Raw genomic sequence first — 22,070 nt, 5'->3', positions numbered from 1 at the left:
TTGTTATTGTTATTATCATCATCATCATCTACGTTACAATCCCCCTTATTATCATTATATTGTCATGCTCATCATCGTTGATATTATTACCATCATCGTTTTTGTTATTATCATTATTGTTGTTCGAATTATTATTGTTATTATATTTTATCTATTTTATCTATTATTTTCTCCAACGGTCGTTATTTTTCCCTTTTTTCACTCATTCCTCTTATTCTAGTTTTGTCTTATTTATTTATTTATTTGGTCTTCCCCTAAACATTTATTTTATCATTATTTTATCATGTTCCCTGATTAAGAATTTATTCGAGGATGAAGTTAAAGTTTATTCAACCACTTCCTTATATCAAAAAAGTAATTTTCTCTCTGCGGCTAAATCTGGCGCCATTTTGCTTTATTTTTATACAAATAGGTTTTGAAATGATATCTGAAAAAAATCTGCCACCCTTGTTGTTGCCCATTAAATGGTTTTTTTAAAAATATAAAATTAGTTTTTTTCGCGTTTAAATCAAAAAAAACAGAGAGAGAGAGAGAGAGAGAGAGAAGATAGAGAGAGAGAGAGAGAGAGAGAGAGAGAGAGAGAGAGAGAGAGATAGAGAGAGAGAGAGAGAGAGAGAGAGAAGAGAGAGAGGAGAGAGAGAGAGAGAGAGAGAGAGAGAGAGAAGAGAGAGAGAGAGAGAGAGGAGAAGAGCGAGAGAGCGAGAGAAGAGGGCGAGAGGAGAGGCAAAGAGACGAGAGAAGTCAAACGAGAGGAAGAGAGAAGAGAGAAAGAAGAAAAGAAGAGAGAAGAAAGAGAGAGAGAGAGAGAAAGAGAGAGAGAAAAGAGGAAATGGAAGGAAGAGAAAGGAAAGAGAAAGGAAGAGCCCAGAAAAGAAAGAGAAGAGAAGAGAAGATAATCAAGGGAATAAATAGATTTAAAATGCAATGTAATAGTTTTAAAATTTTTGGGCTGCGTTTGGATTTTGTACATAAGGAATACATTTCAGTACAGTCTAGATAAAAATATATAAGTAATGAACATTCAAAAATAAGAAAACTAGCGAAAGGATAATATAAGAATTAAAGGGAAAATTTTTTGCCCAACGTAAGGGAAACAACTTTTTTTGGAAAACTGATTTAAAAATATGGGTCATGATAAAGGTTTTAAAAAAGGGGGAAAGACGCAGTTAGTATTGAAAAAAATTTTTGAAGATATTTGTCCGCAGGATCTTTCGAAACCCTTGTTGGGGAAAAATTTTTTTTCTATATTTTTTTTAGGTAAACCACATTTTAAGTAAAGGGTATTTTTTTTTGAAACAAAGTTCGACATACCTATTTATATTCCTAATTTATAAATCCATCTCACCCATATCTATCCACACATCAAAACTATACCCTTTTCACTCACTTTCGAAAGTTCAGATTTGTACTCTGGTGTTGACAAAAGAAAGGAGAGGCGAGAGAGACCGACAAATTATCCTTCTTTTTCCTCTTCCCAGCGTTTGGTAATTCTTCTCACCTCCCTAACGTAATGTTATTAAATGGACCTTGAGGCTGGACAAGGAATTTGTACGAAATAGAGCAATGTAGTGTGAAGAGCGACGAGGTAGAGTGCGCTGAAGGCCAGTCGTCCAAACGTAAACATTGGGGCCTTAAGTTCGTGTTCTGTTTTTAATTATATTTAGTGGGTCATCTTCTTGTTCTCCTAATGCTGACTTTGGGGTTGTCATGTGGTCATAAGAAATTAACCTGTACGTTTTTATAAGCCTTGAAAACGAGGTAATGGGAGTCCATATTACATTTTTAGTAAGTACAAATTGTAGCCTATATTGTTTGTGTTATTACTTATTTAGTAAATCTTGACGACACTTTGGTTCTAAATCGTGATTAGATTTGTTGTGCTGCATCCAATTATGCTTTCAATTTCCTGTGATCAGTGATATGGGTCCCCTTTGGCCTCGTTCCAAGTGCAAAGCGCCTCGAGCCTTTTTGGGGGGCGGAAAGTCAGGCCCCTTAAACCTTGGTATACCACACTGAGTTGTATTTTCTCTTTGTAGGACTATTCTGTAAGACTTCTGTGCACACTATGGTTAGTTGCAGCAGTTTACATGCAGAATTGTGACTCAAAGGAATATTCCATCATTAGTGCTTGTGATTCTTGAACTTAAGACAGACTAAGACTAAGTCCTGTGTGATGAAAAGTGCTAATGAATTTTCCTATGAAGACTTATTGTTTTAAGGTCATTCAAAGCGAAGGACATGAAGACAGATACTAGGGCATCCCATCCTACTATTACCATTCTGGACCATATTGGTTTGCAGTTGTTTGTCTCTCTCTCCCTCTCCCTCTCCCTCTCCCTCTCCCTCTCTCTCTCCCCTCCCTCTCCCTCTCTCTCCCCCACTCAGCCTCTCCAACTCACCACCCACCTCTCTGGTCTGTCTAACTGACAGTCTGTCTGTCTCTGTCTGTCCTGTCTGTCTGTCTGTCCTCTGTCTTGTCTATCTGTCAATACTCTCTTTCTGTCTGTCTGTCCTCTCTGTCTGCTGGGGTCTGTCTCTATGTCTGTCTGTCTCTCTCCTCATCTCTCCATCAGTCTCAGTCCCTCTTCTTTCGTCTCTCGGTCTCTCTCTCCTCATCTCTCTCTCCTCCTCTCTCTCACCCTCTCCCCTCCGTCCACGCTCCCTCTCCTTTCAACTCGGAATAGCAACTCCCTCACGCTCATTCATCTCTCTCTCTCCATCTTCCGTCCCTCGTCCTCATCTGCTGTCCCATTGTCCTCGTCTCTGTCACCTTCTCTAGTCTCTGTTTCTTCTCTCCGATATCTCGTCTCTCATCCTCTCCACTCTTTTCCTTTCCCCACCTTTCTTCCCCCCTCCCTCTTTCCCCCATTCCCCTTCCCCCCTCTTATATATCCCCCCCCACGCCCTTTTCTCCCCCCCCCCCCCCTTTCCCCTGTTTTACCCCTTTTTGTTCTCCCCCCCCCCCCACTCCCCCCCCCACCCCACCCCTCTTCTTCTTCCTCCCTCCCCGTCTTTGTCATTTTCCCCCCTCATCTTTCCTCTCTTTCTCCTCTCTCGATCCCACTCCCCTCATTCCATTTTCCTTCTCTCACGCCTCTTTCGCCCACCCTCTCCGTCTCCTCTCTCTCTCTTCATCTCTCTCTCCATTCCTCTCTCTCAATCCGACTCGATCTCGTCTCTCCTCTCTCGATCATCTCTCCTCTCAATCTCGTCTCTCATTTCAACCCTCATCACTCTCTGCTGTTCTCTCTCCTCTCTCTTCTCTGGTTTCTCTCTCCACTCTCCTGTCTCCGTCTCACTCTCTACAACTGTCTCTCTCTCTCTCTTCTCGTCTCTTCCTCCCTCTTTGTCTCATCCTCCTCCTCATCTGTCTCTTCTCATCTCCCTCCCTCTGGTCTCCCCTCCTCCTCCCACCCCCTCTCCTCTCAAGATCACCCTCACCTCCCCCCCTCCAACCCATCTCCTCTCTGTCTTCTCTCTCCCCTCCTCTCTCCTCCTTTCCTTCCCTCTCACTCCTCGTCTCCTCTCTCTCCTCTCTCTCTCGCCCTCATCACCCATCATCCCTCCTCCCCCTGCTCCTCCGCATCTCCACCATCTCACTCTCATCCCCCTCACCACCCACGGAACACCACCAACATTCAACGATCTTCGCTCCGCGAAACCACCACTCCAAACACTTCTCATCAAACTTCGCCCAAAACCTCTCCGTCGCTTCATCCACGACTCCCTCGGCCCTCTCCCCCCCCCTCTCTTCCTCCGTCTCCACTCCCCCAGTCCTCTCAAATCCGCTCCGCCCCATCCCCCGGCAGACCTCTCACGATTCACCCCAGACACTCCTCTCTCATCACACCCCTCCTCTCAGCTCTACTCCCCGTCTCCCTCCTCTCCTCCAACATCCTCTCTCACGAGATCTCATTCAAACATCAACGGCTCTCCTCTCACCACGCCCTCTCTCCCACTCCAACATCCTCGTCATCCCATCCAGCCAAAACCCTCTCTCTCTCGGTCTACAACTCCGTCCTCCCCCTCTCCGTCCCGTTTCTCATTCTCCTGCACTCTCTCCTCCCTCCACTCGTCATCTCCGACCCCTTCCTCCCTCCCCTCCTCCCCAATCTCCTCTCTCTCTCCCCGACCCCCTCTCTCCCCCGCCCGCCGTCTCACGCGGATCACATCCCAGGTTCCACCTCCTCCCCCTCCGGACACCACAAAACCGCCCGGCTGAATCTTCCCACAACCCCACTCGGGCCCTCCCAACCCCCCGCAACACGCCCCTCTGACTCCCTCTCTCCACCTCATCCCCACGCGCTTATGCCCACTCTCTCCCCTCACCCCCAGACTTCTCCTGCCAAAAGTTCCGAAAGTAGCAAAGCCCACACCCTACGTAAGAAACGCATCCCCCCACACCCGCACACCACCCCCCCACTGCGCCGGACTGCACCACCCAACAACAGACGACACCCCCCGCGGCCTCCCCAACCATCACGGTCGCGCCCTCCAGCCTTTGCACCCCCACGTGTCACCCACCCGCCGACCCGCAACCCCCCAACCACCCCCTCCACGCAACACGAACTGTTGCCCAACGGTCTCGCACCACTCCCCCCGCCACACTTCCGCCTGCCACACCTCCCGCCTCGCCCCCCTCCCCCCCGATGCTTACGCCTCCTCGAGCCACTACTCCTCCTCCCCAGTCTCCAACGCCCGGCCTTCCACAACTTTCAACGCCCCCCGCTAGACCCCCCCAACCTCGCGAAGGGGGGGGGGCTCCCGGCCCCGGAACCAGGCTCCTTCCGTCACCCTCCCCACCGCTCATCAGATCCAGCCATCTCCCAACTCACATCACCGATCATTAAGCTCGACCCTCGCAACAGGATCATCTTGCTCACGTCCCCCCCCCCCCCCTTAACCTCCTCTTATCCCTCCTCGACTCCCCTTTTCATCCAGCCTTCAACAATCAGTCCTTCTACACCGTAGGCCGACCCCTCATCCACCCCCTTCCGAAGTCTCTCCGAGCTTCACACAAGCTTCGAACACTCATCACACACGGTCGCCGATAGAGTACTAAGCTGTTCAACCACACCGCGCCCGCGTGGAATCTAATAATCACAACCGGTCTCCCTCCGACGACCGCTACAACGCACACCCACCCACACCCTCCTCCAGTTCTCAAGGTCCCCACAATCACTGTATGAACGACATCCACGCTCCTCTTACCTCACATACAAATCTCTCTCTCTCATCAATCTCTCTATATATATATAACTAAAATAACTAATCATAACTGACTCAGTCTCACTTCACTCACTACAGGTCTCTCACTCTCATCCTGTCACTCTCTCTCACACTAGTCCTCGTCTCGTCTCGCAGTCTCCCCCCGCTCCATCATATCCACAGACTACATCTCAACAACCTACCTAATACATCTGTCCCAGGCAGCACCTTAAATTCTGTCCCCCCCAGCAACGCCACCGCCTTCCCCCTTCCTCTCTCTCCTCCAAAGCCTAACTCCTCCTCCTCTCCTCCCCTCCCTCTCCCCTCTCGCCCTCTCTCGACCTCTCATCCATCCTCTCCTCTCAGTCACTCTCGAAATGCCCAAACCATCCTCCCCGCTCCCTCCTCACCCCCCCATCCGGACGCGCAGATCCGCCCACGTCCCAAGCCCCACCTCCACGTTACCACTCCCCTCTCCATCTCCCTCAGCAAACCAAAAGCACACACCACCCCATCGCTTCCCCACCACCCTTCTATCATCCCTCATCATCCACTCTCCTCACCTCCACCCAACCCTCTCACTCCACACGGGTCCCACCCTCGACTCTCTCTTTCCCATCCCCGCTCCCATCCCCCCCTCACCTCTGCTACTCGCTCGTCCGGAAGACATCACAGGCTCACATCATCAACACGTCCCTCCTAACTAATCGCATCGACGGTACCACCACAAATCGAACTTGACCACACCGCGGAGCATCCGGAACCAACCACTTAGACACACCAAGACACGCTGGACTCTAAAGGTAAGTCCACATCCTCAGCAGCTCCTCCTACCATCTTCGAGAATTCTCTCACTCCATCTACCCTCCTCTCACAACCTTCTCCACTCTCCCCATCCTCTACCCCCTCACTCACCTCGTCCCTAAATCCTCAGCTCTGCAGAATCCGTCATGTACCTCTCATTACAATCTCACTCTAACTATATATATATAATAACTATAATATAATATAACTGTCTCTCTCTGGCTCATCAGTCATCCGTTCTCATCAAACAATCTAGGCAGTCCGCGTACTCTCCTCCTCATACTCCTCTACATCCATCAATTCCTCATCTCTCTATCTCATCTCAAAAACCCACCCCATCCTCGTCCAGTCTCACCTCCTAACTCTAGCCGTGTACAACCGCCGTCACGACGCTCCACCACCAGATACCTCACTACCACCATAAGCTACAGCTTACGAGAGGACCGCACACCACATCCGAACACAGGACGAAGCAAGATTGAATAACCAGCACACCACTCACCTCAAGCTATAATCTTCCATCCCATCAATAAAGCATATCCCCCAGCAACCCTAGCGGCTGCGACTCACCACGGAAGGCATGCCCCGCCACCACGAACTCAGGCCCCACAGAAAAGCCTTACCCCCGTTCGAACAACAAACCAAGATGACCTAAACCGCCAAGCACTCACCGACACCTCCCCAGGGGCGACCAACAAGCCCCGCCAAACAACAATCTCCACCATCGATCGCAATCCTCTCGGAATCCCCCCCCCTCTCTTCACTCTTCCGTCCCGTATCTCCATCCTCTCGATCCTGCACAAGTCGAGCCGAATACTCTCCACGATTCCAACTCAAGCGCGACACTCCCCCCCGCAACTACGTATAAACTCATTATAGTCCCAACGGATCACCTTCCCTCCATCATCCCCTCACCCTCACTCCCCTCCCATCACCAAGCAAAGGGCTAGCCAGCGACACTACCCGTTCACGATTCACACGTGCAGGTCTCTCTCGCCGACCCACGACAGGCCGTAACCGCCAGCGGAATATTATACTCCCATTCAAGAAACGCCGTCAAAAAATCTCTCTCGTAGATCCCCCAAGGACGTCAAATTACCCTCCCTCCGCTAAGCTACACACCCCTTCTCAAACAAACGCTACGAGAAATCCACATCGCCGTCCCCTTCACACCACAAGAATGATCTCATCTATAGCACCTCAATCTAACCCAGCGACTTCATTATCTTCTCACTCTCTCCCATCACAACCAGACACATCGCAACTCGCTCCTCTGGTCGCAAGATCAATCAAAAAATCCATCTCTCGAATCTCAATCGCCATCTCAACATCCATACGAACCAACCCCTCTCGATAGATCAACCAGACTATACACCGCTAATATCTCTCCACGTTCTCCGGCCTACACACAGGCCGAACAATCTCTCACCGACGAGCGAAACCAAGCTCTTCGCCGACAAGCTCACAACTCACTCACACACACACTCTCAGTGAGTCACCACGACATCTCACTGTGTGTCTCTCGGTCTTCCTCCCTCCCCATCTCCTCTCGTCTTCAACTCCCGAGGCATATCCAACTCTCACCCCCTCAGTGGCAGCAACTCAACTCCGCTCTGTCGCTCCACGCCCACCATCCCCGCTCTTCTCAACGGTTACAACTCGAAAGCCCCAACTACTACATCAACACGACTTCGAACTCAGTCCTATCAACAAATCCAACCACACCGTCCTAACTCATGAACTCCGTCCCCGGCCAATAGCACCTCCCAGCCTCCCCCTCCTCCTCCCCATTCACCAAGGTGGAAGGACAAAAATACCCTCCTCCCACATCTCCCACAAACTCCATCCCCCCCGTTCTGAACCACCCTCCCTCGACCACCCTCAGGTAAATGTCAGCTCCGAATCCGTATCTCATCATACAGGAACCACTTCTCTCTCCCCACTCCTTCCCCGGCTCTATGCCCGCCAACCGATCGCCAAATGTAAGCATCGCCCGCCGCCAACACCTCCTCACCACTCGAATCCAAAATTCGACACTCATCCCTAGGCCTGTCACACCTTCCCTAGCCCCCTCCGGCCCGTCTATCTTCCTAACCCTCAATGAAACACTCATCCTTGGCACTCCACCCCCGCACACTCGTCCCACCTTCCCTCCAGTTCCCATTCCCCCTCAAGTCCCAAGTCCACAACTCTCTCCTCTCCCAAGGTCACCCAAAAGCGTCCTCAGATCACTCCCCAGCCGAACGTCCATACGGGTCTCCCCTCACCGACTCCATCTAGTCAACCCACCTCAACCCATCCACACACTTCCTCCAAAGGCGCCCCCACACCTCCGACAATTTCCTCTCAATCCTACAGACTTCCCCCTAAGAGGAATTCGTCCCCTCTACCCGCAACTCCTCCGTCCTCCGTCACCCCACCATCTCATCTCTCTCATCAATACACCACACGCCTAACCGGCAAATCTCATCTCATCACTCGTCTCCACCCTCTCGTCTCTCTCTCGAACGAGTCGTCTCTCTTTTATTCCCTCCGCTCTCCTCTCTCTCTTTCCCTCTGAACTCTTCCTCGTCCCACTCACTCTCTCTCGTCTCTCCTCCTCCTCGCATCTCTTCCTCACCCCGCGTTACTCCATCTTCAACCACTCACACTCCCCCCTTCCGTCCTCTCCGCTCATATCCCTCTCCTCCTCGTCGCCTGCATTCTCGACCATACGACTATCGTGCGTCGCTGTCCACTCTCCCCCGATCACATATCAAACACCAGCACTATCCACTCACCTTCACCTCTGGTCCTCTCTCACTACCTCACTCTCCCTCCTCAACCTCTCGTCCAATCGTCATCTCACCGGCCATCTCTCTCGTCCCCCTTCCTCGCCTCAAACCCCCTCCACTCCCTCAGACCACTCGCTCGAAGTCCTCTCCCATCCCTCTCTCCCTCCCCTCTCCTACTCCCCTCTCACTCTTGCATCTACTCTCCTCGCTCATCCTCTCCTCCCCTCTCACCTTTTTTCAGTTCTGTCTTCTGCCTCTCACCACATCTCTGTCTCTCTCTCTCCTCTCATCTCTCCTCTCGTCACCCCCTCGCCCTCCCCGTCCAACTCTACCCTCCCATCGATCGCCTTGTCACCGCTCCCTCATGCTCTCTAGGCCCCCAGCTCGTCCCAACACCCATCACTCTGGTCCTCCCTCCTCTCTCATCTCCGCAATTTCCCCCACTCCTCATCCCCCGCCCTCTCCTCTCGGTCTCACCTCCACTCTCTACCACTCCAAGCCGTCATGGATCCTGTCTCTCTCTAGGTCTCAATCTCTTGAACGGTCTATCTCCTGTCTCGAACTCGCTGTCTCCCTTCTCCCCCTCCTTTTTCTCTTCTCTGTCTCCTCTCACCTTTAGTCCTCTCTCTGTCTCTCTCTCTTGTCTCCTCATCTGTCTCTCACCTCACTCTCTTTATCCCTCCTCTTTTCCACTTCCTCTCCCCAACTCCATCTCCCTCTCTCCCTCAGGTTGGTCTTCATCTCATCGATCCTCTCGTTTTCCCCCCCGTCCGCCTCCTCCTCTCTCTCTCTCCCTCTCTCGAATCTCATACCTCAAAAAATCATCCCCCCTCTATCCTCTCCCCCGTCCACCCCTTCCACGTCTCCCTCTCTCCCGCCCTCATCTCCTACACATCTCCCCTCCCTCTCTACCCTTCCTCCTCTCTCAAGCTTCTCCTCCCCCTCTCTCTCTCCATCGTTACTCCTCTCCGATTTCTCTCTCATTTGTTTCCCCCTCTCTTTCTTCCTCTCACAATCTCTTCTTCTCATCTCCTCCCCCTCTCACCTCTCACCTCCTTTACTCCTCTTTTTCCATTCCTTCTCACCCTCTCTCTCCTCCTCTCTCCCATCTCCTCCTCCTCGCTCCCCTCTCCGCACCCCCCTCCGTCCTCCCCTCCTCTCCCCCCTGTCGTCAATCTCATCTCACCCCCCTCTCCGCTCTCTACCTCTGGGGTCCCTCCTGTCATCTGTCTCATTCATCTGATACTTATACATGATTTGACAAATGTATAAGAAGAGCAGCTTTAGCTTAAGGAATTATTAACAAAAGATGCACTTAAAACATCACGCAACACTTCTTTCTTTATTGTTCCCCTAGACGCTAACTTCCCCATGTGTACACGCTTACGCATGAAAGGTCAAGAACAGCGGGGACATCAGATTGCCCCGGCGCAAACTATGACTCCCTCCATGCGGCTCTCGTCCACTCTGGCATCACCTTCAACGACTCGGTGGCACAGAAGGAGAATGAGGAGGCAGTGGACGACCCTGCAGGACAGCCGGGAAACCAGAATGTGAATCTTACTGTCATGCAGAATGCACAGCCGCATTATCCAGTTGTGGTGAGTTGTAGGAGTGTAGAGTGGTTTGTTTGAATTATAGAAGTGTGAGTGAGTGAGGAAGAGAGAGAGAGAGTGTGTGAGTGTGTGTGAGTGTGTGTGTGTGTGTGTGTGTGTGTGTGTGTGTGTGTGTGTGTGTGTGTGTGTGTGTGTGTGTTTTTGTCTATTTGTCTATTTTTTTTTTTTTTTTTTTTTTAAGTGTCTAAGAGATAAAATATTAAGTTAAAATATTACCCATGACACAGAACCGAACAGAAGTGATCAAGAGTAGGAATGAAAGGTGATAGAAAGGAACTTGATAACAGAAATGTCACAGAAAAGGCAAAAGAGAGAGAGATAGAGAAAGAAGTGGAGAGAGGGATAGAGAAAGAGAGAGATAGCAAAGGAGAGGGAGAGAAAAAAGGAAAGAAAAAGGATAAAGCAAAACTGAAATACTCATTAACTTAATCCAGATGGGAAAATACATGATCTTACAGGAAACACTATACTCCCTGCCCTCAGCCAAACCAGCCAGCGCTGCCCCAGGAACAGAGCGCACCCCACAAGAAGAAGAAGCAGACCACCCTCAAGGAGCACATGAAGAAGATCGTCATGAAGTGCGAATGGAACATGTGCCACAGCGTCTTCTACAAGATGGAGCCGTTTGTGGCTCACGTTGCAGAACATTGCACCTGTACAAAGGGTAATTGGAACACCTTTTTTCTTTCTTTCTTTTCTTTTTCTTTTTTGTTGTTCTCTCTTTCTCTTTTTTCTTTTCCTTTTTTTTTTTTTTTTTATTTCAGAATAGGGGAGGAAACCTATAATGATGTAGTCCATAGGTAAATTAGAAGAACAAATATTTTATTATCTGTATTTTGGGTATACTGTGCCGTCATGACTGAATTAGATATACTACTCCTGCCTCAGTACTTCCCTGCATAGTGGAACAAATGTTTATAAATAAGCGATCTACATTTGTAGATGCCAGCATTGTAGCCTTAGTCTATGCAAATCATCTGTTGCATTAACATTATCCCTGATACCTGAAGAAAACCAGGAAAATATTGTTTAGGCAATGAAAAAAAAAATATATTGACTTACAGCCCAAACATTAAATATATGAAGAGTCATGTGTTTTTTAGGGCCCCAATTGCTAAAACTTCCCTCTGTATGAAGGCTAGATCAAGGTTTCAAGAGAGCTGGCAGGGCATCAACCAGACTTCCATAACGGGCATAACTTCAAAGTTTGTTCACATTGACATGGGGAGACTGTAGCTAGCTGGAGCAGTGAGAAGCATGGAGGCATTAGCAATCATTTACAGCTGTGGCACTATATTTGATTTTCATGGAGCAAAAGTTCTGTATTTGGAAAGTAGCCTATGCACCTCATATAATCCATCAATATCAGACTGTTCATGAATATAGTTATGTCAATTGTATGTCAGAGTTTTGACCTCTTTTTTCATTTAGCTTCATAAAATAGAGTATTGTTGCTTTATTAATTCCTGTCTCGTGAACTTTCACTCTCTCTTCAATATGAGGCATAATCTCATGTAATCTCAGTTCAGTCTTTCTTTTTTATGGATTGTTTCAGTTTATTCAGTAATTTAGCTCTTAACCATTTTACAGGAAAGTTTAACAAAATTATCATCCAATTATTCCTTAGTGTATGTCTATACCAGTATAAAACTCAATTCAGCATAATTTTTATCCTAATGCCTTGTAACATGGAAGCTCCGTCTCCTCAGATCATCTGACGGGTGACGGTTATGTGTGTTACTGGCGGGAGTGCGGCTTTGCGTGTCCAACCACCGAGGAGCTGGACCGTCACATCTTCTTCCATGCCTTTCACACAAAGATCAAAAGTTTAGGGACTGTCGTTCTGAAGGAAAAGAATTACCATGTGAGTCTTTGTTATTGTTGGCATTTTCTGTGAATCTTCTTTTTCTTCTTGTATATCATAAAAGCCTACTATATATAAAGAAAATTCCTTGTTGGATTTTTAGACAGATTTTTATATGACCAACCTTTCATTTATTTTGTTTTGTGGAAAGTGTATTATTCTGGCTCTGTCACTCATCTTGTTTCTCAGTGAAATGTTTTGAAGTTACTTTTAATTAGGCATTATCTCCCCTTTTTTTTTTTTTTTTTTTTTTTTTTTTTTATGTACATTGGTCAAATTTCAAAGTTATTAGTCATAATGTGAATTGATTTATACCAATTCATCTCCAAACTACTACCTTGCAATTATTGCATATATCATTGTATATATTTCCACTTCTATAAAAAGCAGTTATGGTAGATTACTCATTTTGATCACATCTATCCTTCTCTCTTGGCAGTGTTCTCTAGACTCCTCAGGATGCAACATGATCCCAGAGATTCCAGAGCCCTTCCAGTGCATGTGGGAAGATTGCAAGGTGTCCTTCGCCTCGGCACAAAATTTCTACTGGCACGTCCAGAGCCACGTTGTGTGCTCCGACCCCAATACAGACAAAGTGTACAAGTGTTTCTGGGAAGGTGAGCTTCTGCGCTATTAGGTTTAATTCAAGGACAGAGTCTGATTATTAGGTTGTTTGCATATCTCATCCATTTCTCTCAGTATATGCTGGATACTTTTCCAGTATTTCTTTGGAAGATTAGGGATGACTTTAGAATTCAGGAGCAGTCAGTATCATATTTTGGTAGTCGTCCTTTGTACAGATGGCTGGCTGGATATTTGATTGGCTTTTAGAACGAGTCAGGAAAGAGTCTGTTAATGTCATCAACCCATCCCCATCCACAGAAGTAAAATTATTTATTTATATATATATATATATATATATATATATATATATATATATATATATATATATATATATATATATATGTATATATATACACATACATATATACATATGTATGTATGTATGTATGTTCTAGAAAAATATAATGTTAAAGTACTCTATATGCTTATGATTGTATAGAAGAAAATAACTGATTTCAAATATAGCTTCAGAATGGGCTAATGTGTATTGTTGTGGAACAGTAAGCTTTTCAACTTCAATTTATTTTTAGTACAAATTTTTTATTTTTTTAACTGATTATATTCATTTGCTCTTTTGAATTATTATTTTCCATTTTTTGTATTTTCCATATCCTGTATTATTCTCTATACCCTGTGTTATTGTTATATCAGTAGTAATAGAGGTAGTTTGTATTAACCACTGTCCTAATCGTCTGTTTTTCTTTTTCTGTTCTCCTTCTCCCACTTCTTCTTTCTCCTTGCTTCTCCTGTCTTCCATATATTAGTTTTGGCTTTTGAACCAGAAGGTAAGAATGTGTGGATGGCATGATTAAAAAAAAAAGAAAATCTGTCACCGTTTAAACTGTAATTCTAAACTTTCCTCGGCAGGTTGTTCGACGGTGTTCACCCAGAAGATAAAGCTCAGAGACCACATGAGAAGCCACACTCAGGAGAAGCTGGTGGGATGCCCCAACTGCGGCATGATATATTCCTGCAACACCAAACTATACGATCATTGCAGTCAGCAAATTCCCTTTGATAGTGAGTTTGTTATTTTTGTTATTTGTTTAGAAGCACTTTGGGGGGAGGCATGAATTGTAGGAAGTTTGAAAAGAAAGGGTAGAAGAGTTGTATTATTTGTTATAGCTCGGTTATTTCTTACTGAAAGAATTTAGAGACTGAATATTATTGAGCTCCCTAGAAACCGTAAAATATGTACGTCAGTAGAGGCATTACATACAAGAATTACTCTGGTTTGCTGCCATTCAGCTTCTGCAACCTCAGGCATGATCATCTCACATTGCTACAGTAGTACCAATATATTGTCACCATCAAGGAATTTTTTTTTATATATTCTGCAGAGAGAGTATGTAAAAACATATATTAAATTAGAAAAAATTATAATGAAATTTTTTTTCTTTCTTTCTTTTCATTTTCTTTTTCACTTTTTTTTAGAGTCGTTTAGATTTCTACATTTTAAAATTCATACATAACATACAAGTCACACTTAGCCTCAATCTAGAGATTCTGTGAGTTGTAACATAGGAATAATTGGGCCTAACTAGTGATAGCACCAGAGAGGTTCAGTCTTCCAAGCACTAGACCAGAACTCGTATACCCTAGCCTACTGGGCCAGTGTGAATACACATCAATTAAATATCTGAAGGGGTCTATACAACAGACATACCGATTTCCCAGAATGTGTGAAGGAATTTACCTAAATGTATCTTTGTGCTTCTCTTTAGTGTTACACTACAAGTGCTCTCACTGCTCAAGAAAGTTTGGAACCGAGAGACTGCTTAGAGATCACCTCCGGCATCACATTAACCTCTTCAAGTGTTCTGAGTGCGACATGACCACCCCTTCCAAATCAACCCTTGCAACTCATTTCCGCTTCAGACACTCCAAAGAGAAGCCGCATAAGTGTCCTCAGTGTGGCCGCGGGTAGGTGCTTCTAGATATATATGGGTATGCAATTTTATGAATGACATATTGCTTTGTAGTACATTCTTTTTCTCCCTCTCACCCTATTTAACTTTTCTTCTTTCATTGTTACCTCATTTTTAGTCAGTCTCACACTTCCATTCTCATTCTCTCTCTCTCTCTCTCTCTCTCTCTCTCTCTCTCTCTCTCTCTCTCTCTCTCTCTCTCTCTCTCTCTCTCTCTCTCTCTCTCTCTCTCTCTCTCTCTCTCTCTCTCTCTCTCTCTCTCTCTCTCTCTCTCTCTCTCTCTCTCTCTCTCTCTCTCTCTCTCTCTTCTCTCTCTCTCTCTCACATAGTTTAAACTCTTTCTCGTTCATTATCTTATCTTCATACATATTTCTCTCTCTCTCTCTCTATTTTTTTTTTATCTTTCTTTCTTTTTCATATTAATCATGTCTCATACTAAATGGAGATCTCTTGTGCCCTTAGGTTCAAACACACATATGACTTGGGTCGCCACATGACCACACACTCTGACGAACCAGCGTATGTGTGCCCGTATGAAGAATGTGATTTTGCTGCAAAGGCAGTGACCACCTTAATGAGACATGTTAAAAGGGTATGGATTTAGTTCACTTATGCTTTGATTCTTTTAAGTTGACTGGAGTTTTGTAAGCTTGATAGGTGGTAATATTATGAGAGTAACAGCCATATTATTAAGACACTCTAACAGGATTCATTTTATGTCATAAAATGATATGAATTTCATATGATGTTTTTGGTTAATATTACAACATTTCAATTCAACTTGTTAATTTCATGCACTAGTTATATGCAACAATGAAAATGAAACTGCATTTGTAAAAATTAAATGTGCAGATGTTTACATTACTGGAACAAACAAAATAATAATAATAATAATAAAAGATGAATACTTCATGTGAGTTTTGGAAATAAGAAAACTTCCACGAATGAAAATGTGAAAGGTTATAGGAACTGTGTCCTTATTAGTGCTGGAGTGAGCTGAATGACTTGTTTTTGCAATGAACAGACTTTCAAAATTCATTGTAAGGGATGGGTCATACATGTACTCTCTGTAACAGCAAGAGGTAAAATGTGTTTGCATTTATTAATTTCAGAAACATAATGGAATGATGGAGAAGCCATACCTGTGTCACATATGCAACACAAAGTATGATGTAGGATACCGCCTCTCCAAACACCTTATGCAAGTTCACAATTTTCATTGTCCATCTGGGCATAGTAGATTCAGGTAAGCACTCAGTGGAAAGTTATGTGATTAAATGATGCCTGTGTTTGTATAAAACTCTCAAACAAAATACAGTGGCTGACAAATTAATTGTTATTAATGTCAATTTTTTTTCTTGTTTATATATATGGGTCAGTTAGAGTGAGAGTGTGAGTGTGTTTACCTGTAAGTAACATCATTTGCAGAGAGCATTTGAAAGCCAATAATTACTCTAAATATCCAGCACTGCTTTTCCATGTTTTACAAGGTCCAGTTTTTATCTTCATCTATTATCAGTACAAGTCAATGAGCCGTACTTAAATTTACCTGCTTGCCGTTCTGAATGCCATTGCTATTCATTCTATAAACAGAAACTATAAGCAAAACTGCTACTTCTTAGATACCCTCTATCAAACAAGCTCAGTTTGATTCTTAAAAATATTATGATCTCCATTTGGGCAGACAGGGAGACTTGATTTTGTTTTGACTCGGAATCTATTTCATTGACAATTTAGTATTATATGAAGGGTCAAGAGCATCTGTATTGTACTAATTCAGAACATCATTTAATCCCTTTGTAATAGGAAATAGCTCCTTCAGAGGGTGTCTGATAACTGTTATCCATAAGGTCTTGACTCCTATCAAAAACATTTTTAGAGAGTGTCTAAGAGAAGCTATTTTAATTATTATAATTTTTAAAATTATTTTTGTATTTTATTTAACAGAACAGTAATTTATAACATAGCTGGAACATTCTTTGATCATGTTGGAAGTTTTAACAAACTCTTGCAAGTCTTTCTGAATGGAGGTTAATTGGAGTTTTGATTGTTTTCCACTTCCAATAATTAAAAGGATAGAAAGATGCTAGGAACACAAAATATTTCATGTAGCAATTAGTGTAGTTTTCATTTTTAGTTTAAACAGATGTAAAGGATATATTGCATAAGTATACAGGAAACTTATAAGACGACTTATTTTGCCAATATGTACACATACATATTAAATATAAATCATTGTAAGACTAATGGAGCTCCAACCATCAGGTACATCCAAGATGAAGATGGCTACTACCGCCTCCAAACAGTCCGCTATGAGAGTATAGAACTAACGCAAGTAATGGCAAATGAATTGGGGGAAGAGAATCTGAACGAGCAAGCTGCAGATTCGCCGCAGGTTGTGAACTCCCCTGCGACAACAGTCTCAGCTTGCGAGGGAGAGAGTAGCCCCAGCGGGGAGCATGGAGGGGTTCCTCTTACACCCAGGTCGTTCAATGAAGTGCAGGTGAGATTGACACACGGGTCTGCATTCTTATCCCTTAGACACCTGGGTTAGCATCATCAGAGTCACAGACACCAAATAGACATTAGGAGTGCGATGTGATTTTCCTCCCATGTCTTTGATTCTGAATGAGACAAGAGTATAGGGTGAAGGCTTTCACTTTAGAACTAACACCCTCATAGCTGGAAAGTTCTATATCTCCTATCCATTTTATGACAATGATAGATGCCATCCTTGATTTGAGCTTGTCATTGGTATGACATAGATGCCATTCAGCATCTTTTGGTAAAAAAATTTAAAGGATGTTCAGATAAATTTTTACTCAGTCATCTGCTATATGAACGGTCCTTGTTGAGTATCTTTCTTGTTAACATATAGAAACTATTTTTAAAATGCATGCATATATGTTTTAAAACAGGATTCAAATATAATCACCTCATAAAAGAAATGTGTCTATAATGTTTTGAGATGTCTTCTTTAGAGTTACATAAAACATTTCTTCCTTTACCTCGCATCTTTAATATTCTCACCATTCCAGGAGAATTCAAAGGAACTTCAAAAGCGCATCAATCTCAAGCCACCGAGCATAGACAAGCAGATGGCAAACGAAGACATCATCTTACCCTTAGAGTACTCTGGGCACTCTTAATAACAAGCAGAGGAGCCTTATATCAGTACATTCCTTTGTTTCTGCAGTCACACATTTGAGGCCAAAAATGTGAAAGGAAGTCTGGGGGGCTACCAGTGAAAAAATTGTTTATCAGATTGTGCTTGAGAAACATTGTATGAAATGACAAGTATTATTGTTGTACTTGCAATGTTATTTTGAATTTTGTTACTCAGTTTTTGTTGTTATGTCACTGTATCTTTTCAGCTATTTTTTTTTTTTTTTTTTTTTTTTTAAGAAAGGCCAATTTAAAAATATATACAAAATTTTAGTTTTATAGGCTAATATATCTGGTTTTAGTGTCCTGAAAGAAAATATCTTTTATATTTAGGCTTTTATTCAGTGATGTGACAAGCACTTATTTGTCCTTTTATTTTTTTTCTGTTTTAATATTTAAAACAGAAAATCCTCCCATTCACCAACAAAGTAGATTCATTTACAAATACAGTGAGGTTCATATGAGAATTTTAAAAGCTCATTACAAAAACTAACTTTACATGGCTGGAATTTTCATGCATGAAAATTAGACAAGAAAAATGCTGTGTCATTTGTTTGGAAAATAATGTAAATCCAACGTGATGCCAATTACAAACACGAGAGCAAAATAAACTTGTTTACTTTAGCAAACTAGACACCCATTACAAAGCAGATGCTTCTGTATGTGAAAGACATTGTGAGAGAATTTAGTAAATTTGAAATAAAGTGTGAAAGTAATTAGCAAAAGGATTTTTTCCTTGCTTTGATATTCAGGACTAATATCTAGAACAAGAGTTTTACTTTAAGCAAAAGTTGCAGTTTCATATATTTGTAATTATTTGTCAGGTCAGGTAATTGTTTCCCCAGCTAATGTGATATTAGTGAAGTAGTACATGATATGTCACTGCTTGCAAAATAAAGCAAAATGTGAATGTGTGACTTTCCTTATCTTGTGGGAATATGTTGTACACGGGGACTCAATCTTGGTTGGTTGGCAAGCCTCCTTTAGCCATGCCCACTGTACCATTCCCATACCAGTAGCCCTCCCCTTGCAGTGTTCAATCAGTCTGGCTCCTCCCTCTTTTTGCTATTTTTATTTACTGAAAATTTTGTTACTTTAACATTTAAGGTCATTAGTGGCGTATACAAAATATAACAATAGGGTGGGGCTTGGGGGCAAAGCCTTCAGGTAAACTTTTATTTTTATTTTAGTAAAGTGATGTCTGGATTTCCAGAATGGTCATTGGTTAAAAACAAATGTACCAGACATCAAAGGTTACACAGCATTATGGTAAAGTATTCTGGTGAAAAGGGTAAATAGGAGTTAATGATTTGGATAAGTGGACAGAAGACAGGGATGAAGAAGAGAAGGAAAAGGAAAGAGGGAGAGGGAACGACTGCAAAATTAGTTGAGGCAAGGGCTGAGGTTCAAGGTAGGGGTGATCCCCACATTGGGCATCGGTCTCTGCCTCCTAAGCACCCCCCCTCCCCCCCACAGCAACAAGAAGCAAGGGAATGGGGTGGGGGGTCTTTTTCTTCAGAATAAAGTACCTTTTGCAAAATGTAGTTCTTGAGGTTCACATAGTCATTGTGTGGTCTATTATTGCCTTTTTTTTGTGTGTTATGTTTACTTTTTATCATTTTTCTTTTTCGTCCATTTACTAGGAGTACCCTTATCAGCTGTGAAGCTCCACCATGTGCCATATATTTGACATACAACATTAAAATATACATATATCAAAGACAAATATTTACCTTGTTGATGCTTGAAAACATAATAGACAAATATTTACCTTGTTGATGCTTGAAAACATAATAGTCTTTATTTAAGGCTGAAGACATAGGCAGGCTGAAAACATTGTGGTTCTATGGTTCAAATTTGAATTTTATTTCCATATGTATATTATGAATGATAATATTATACATTACCCAAAAGGGTAAAACACATAGTTAAAAATGTCTAACTGTATATTTAAAAAAGTTAATCATTGGCATGCATTAAAATCACTAAATTGCACAAAACTTAAACATCTTGATCATGAGAAGTCCTCATTCTTAAAAACTGGGTAATTTTATTACAAAAGACAAAACAAGATTAACCCCACAACCAAGACAGGTAACTTGTGCTTTTCCCTTGATTTCGATCTTTAACATCTAGAAGTGTGTCCCCTTGAGGAACTGATGAAGTGCCAGCTTTGGGAAGAGTTTCCAGCGACAGCAAAAAAGCTCTCAGCTCCTCCTCGGAATCCAGGTGCAGGGGAGGAAGGGTCTTGGGAATAATGACAGGAGGGGGAGTTGTTGCTGCTGCCCCACCAGGTGCAGGGCTTGTTGCCTCTGTCACATCGCCTAAATCCATGTATAAATCTGGCGGTATTTTTGCTGTTACTGTTAGTATTCCTGCAGTATCGCATGGAAGGATAGGACATATAATAGCTTTGTATGCTTTATTCTCCTTAGGTTCTTGTAGGTTGGAAGAGGACTCCGATCTATCAAAGCCAAAAGTATTTACATCCGTTCCAGGAATTGTCACACTTTCTAGGTTGTCTCGCTCACTGGAAGAGCTAAAGACCTCTTTTTTTTGTACAGTTCTGTCTCGCTGTTGATCATCATCATCATTCTTCATCATATTCTCACTTTGTGGAATGGAACCATCATTAATGTGAAGTTCTGGAGTGACTGGTGTAATAATAGGTGTTGGTGATGCAGTTCCAGGGCAAGTCTATTGAAGGTGTGTGGCCAGAGAAGCGATGGTCTACATCAGGTGCCTCTAATGTCTCTGGAAATGAGGGTGTTGTGAAAGCAAACACTGTGTCACCTCTCTGATTGTGAATGTCATCGATAAATCCTCCCATTCTCTCATCTGATTCTTGATCAACTTTAAGGCCTGGTGTTACCGACTCAGTCCTGATCAATTCATGATTAATCATTGCCTCTGTAACAGGTAAAGATTCTTTGTGAACATAAGAGCTTACAAAGATGTTCTCAGCTACATCGGGATCTTGGAAATTCGTTTCTTCAGAGTGATGATATTGTGTACCATGAGAATCCTCTGAAATGTTACTAAGATCATGAAATTTATGTGAAGCTTCATTTGAATCTTGGAAAGTTTTTGAGGTTTCAGTAATTTCTTGAATCTTTTGTTCTTCATGGTGCTCCATTCGATCCTCTTTAGTACCAGAGTAATCTTCAGATTTATTAACACTCTGAGAAACAGCTAATATTTTGTTCTCATGTTGAGAATCTTGTGGAATTATTCTTGCTTCATGAGAATCATCTACAGTTTTCTTTGTCTCAATCTTATATTCATGAGCTTTGCTTCCACCTGAGGATTCATGAAGCTTATCTAATCCCTGAGGATGTTCTGGGGCCTCTGTTGAATTTGGGAAAACTTCTAATATCTCACCCTGAACAACAGAACTCCCATGGCTTTCATGAGTCTCCTCTAGAGCCTTCTCTGCAACATGGGAAACCTCAACATCCCTGGCTGTATCATCAGACTTTTCTCCAACCATGTGGGCATCCACAAAGTCTTCCAGATATGAAACCTTGTTATTGAGAGTCATTTTAATTCCTTCTTCATCTGTATTAGGTTCTGTTTTCATACCACCATGGGTTTCTCCCTCCCTGTGTCTTCCTTGGCTAGGGTCTCTTCCTAAAATTCCTTCCATGTTACTGGTGCCGTCTTCCATTTGCTCTTTGTGAGCTGAGCTTTCTGGAATCTGGTTCCGATTTTCTTTTCGACTCGTACTTGTGTGAAGCCGATTCTGCACCCTGCCAGCAGTGAGGGAATCTTGTAGTATCATGTTCGTCTCAGTAGAATCTTCAGTAACAGTGCTTGTCTGAAGGTCATTGTGATGTTTGTCAGAATTATTTTGTACTATGTTGTAATTTGCATATGGAGCTTCAGTTCCCAATGTTAAGTTTTTACTATCTGTAATGTCTAAGAAGTTTTGATTCATTATACGAGTCTCATTTTCATCACTTAAGCTTTCTATTTTCTTATTTTCAGCACCCACATATTCATTCACTTTAACAGATTTTCCAGGCAAAACCATTTCATCCCTTAAACTTGCTTCAGTAACTATGTTAGACAAATGCTTCAAGTCATA

General features: G+C 43.4%; 3 protein-coding genes across 3 annotated transcripts in view; all 3 read left to right on the top strand.

The window, feature by feature from the left end:
* LOC125041074 (neural Wiskott-Aldrich syndrome protein-like) overlaps positions 1-7,752 on the top strand; it is a 17,863-nt gene extending 10,111 nt beyond the window's left edge. The window contains exons 4-6 of the mRNA XM_047635826.1: positions 2,037-2,045; positions 4,336-4,883; positions 7,605-7,752. Of these exons, the coding sequence (XP_047491782.1) occupies positions 2,037-2,045; positions 4,336-4,883; positions 7,605-7,752 (705 nt within the window). The remainder of the gene's footprint in view (positions 1-2,036; positions 2,046-4,335; positions 4,884-7,604) is intronic.
* Positions 7,753-7,970: 218 nt separating this feature from the next.
* Positions 7,971-10,343, top strand: LOC125041073 (lysine-rich arabinogalactan protein 19-like). The gene is made up of 3 exons (XM_047635825.1): positions 7,971-7,994; positions 8,219-8,471; positions 10,144-10,343. The coding sequence occupies exons 1-3, from the start codon at positions 7,971-7,973 to the stop codon at positions 10,341-10,343; spliced, it is 477 nt and encodes a 158-aa protein (XP_047491781.1).
* LOC125041370 (histone H4 transcription factor-like) lies at positions 10,215-18,893 on the top strand. The gene is made up of 10 exons (XM_047636253.1): positions 10,215-10,387; positions 10,886-11,066; positions 12,112-12,266; positions 12,706-12,883; positions 13,758-13,910; positions 14,615-14,813; positions 15,281-15,410; positions 15,931-16,064; positions 17,084-17,321; positions 17,857-18,893. The coding sequence occupies exons 1-10, from the start codon at positions 10,355-10,357 to the stop codon at positions 17,965-17,967; spliced, it is 1,512 nt and encodes a 503-aa protein (XP_047492209.1). The 5' UTR covers positions 10,215-10,354; the 3' UTR covers positions 17,968-18,893.
* The last annotated feature ends 3,177 nt before the right edge of the window (positions 18,894-22,070 follow it).

This window comes from Penaeus chinensis, chromosome 30, assembly GCF_019202785.1.
Source record: "Penaeus chinensis breed Huanghai No. 1 chromosome 30, ASM1920278v2, whole genome shotgun sequence".
In the NCBI taxonomy this organism is placed as follows: Eukaryota; Metazoa; Arthropoda; class Malacostraca; order Decapoda; family Penaeidae; genus Penaeus; species Penaeus chinensis.
The sequence above is the reverse complement of the archived record's forward strand: the minus strand, read 5'-3'. Positions and strand labels throughout refer to the sequence as shown.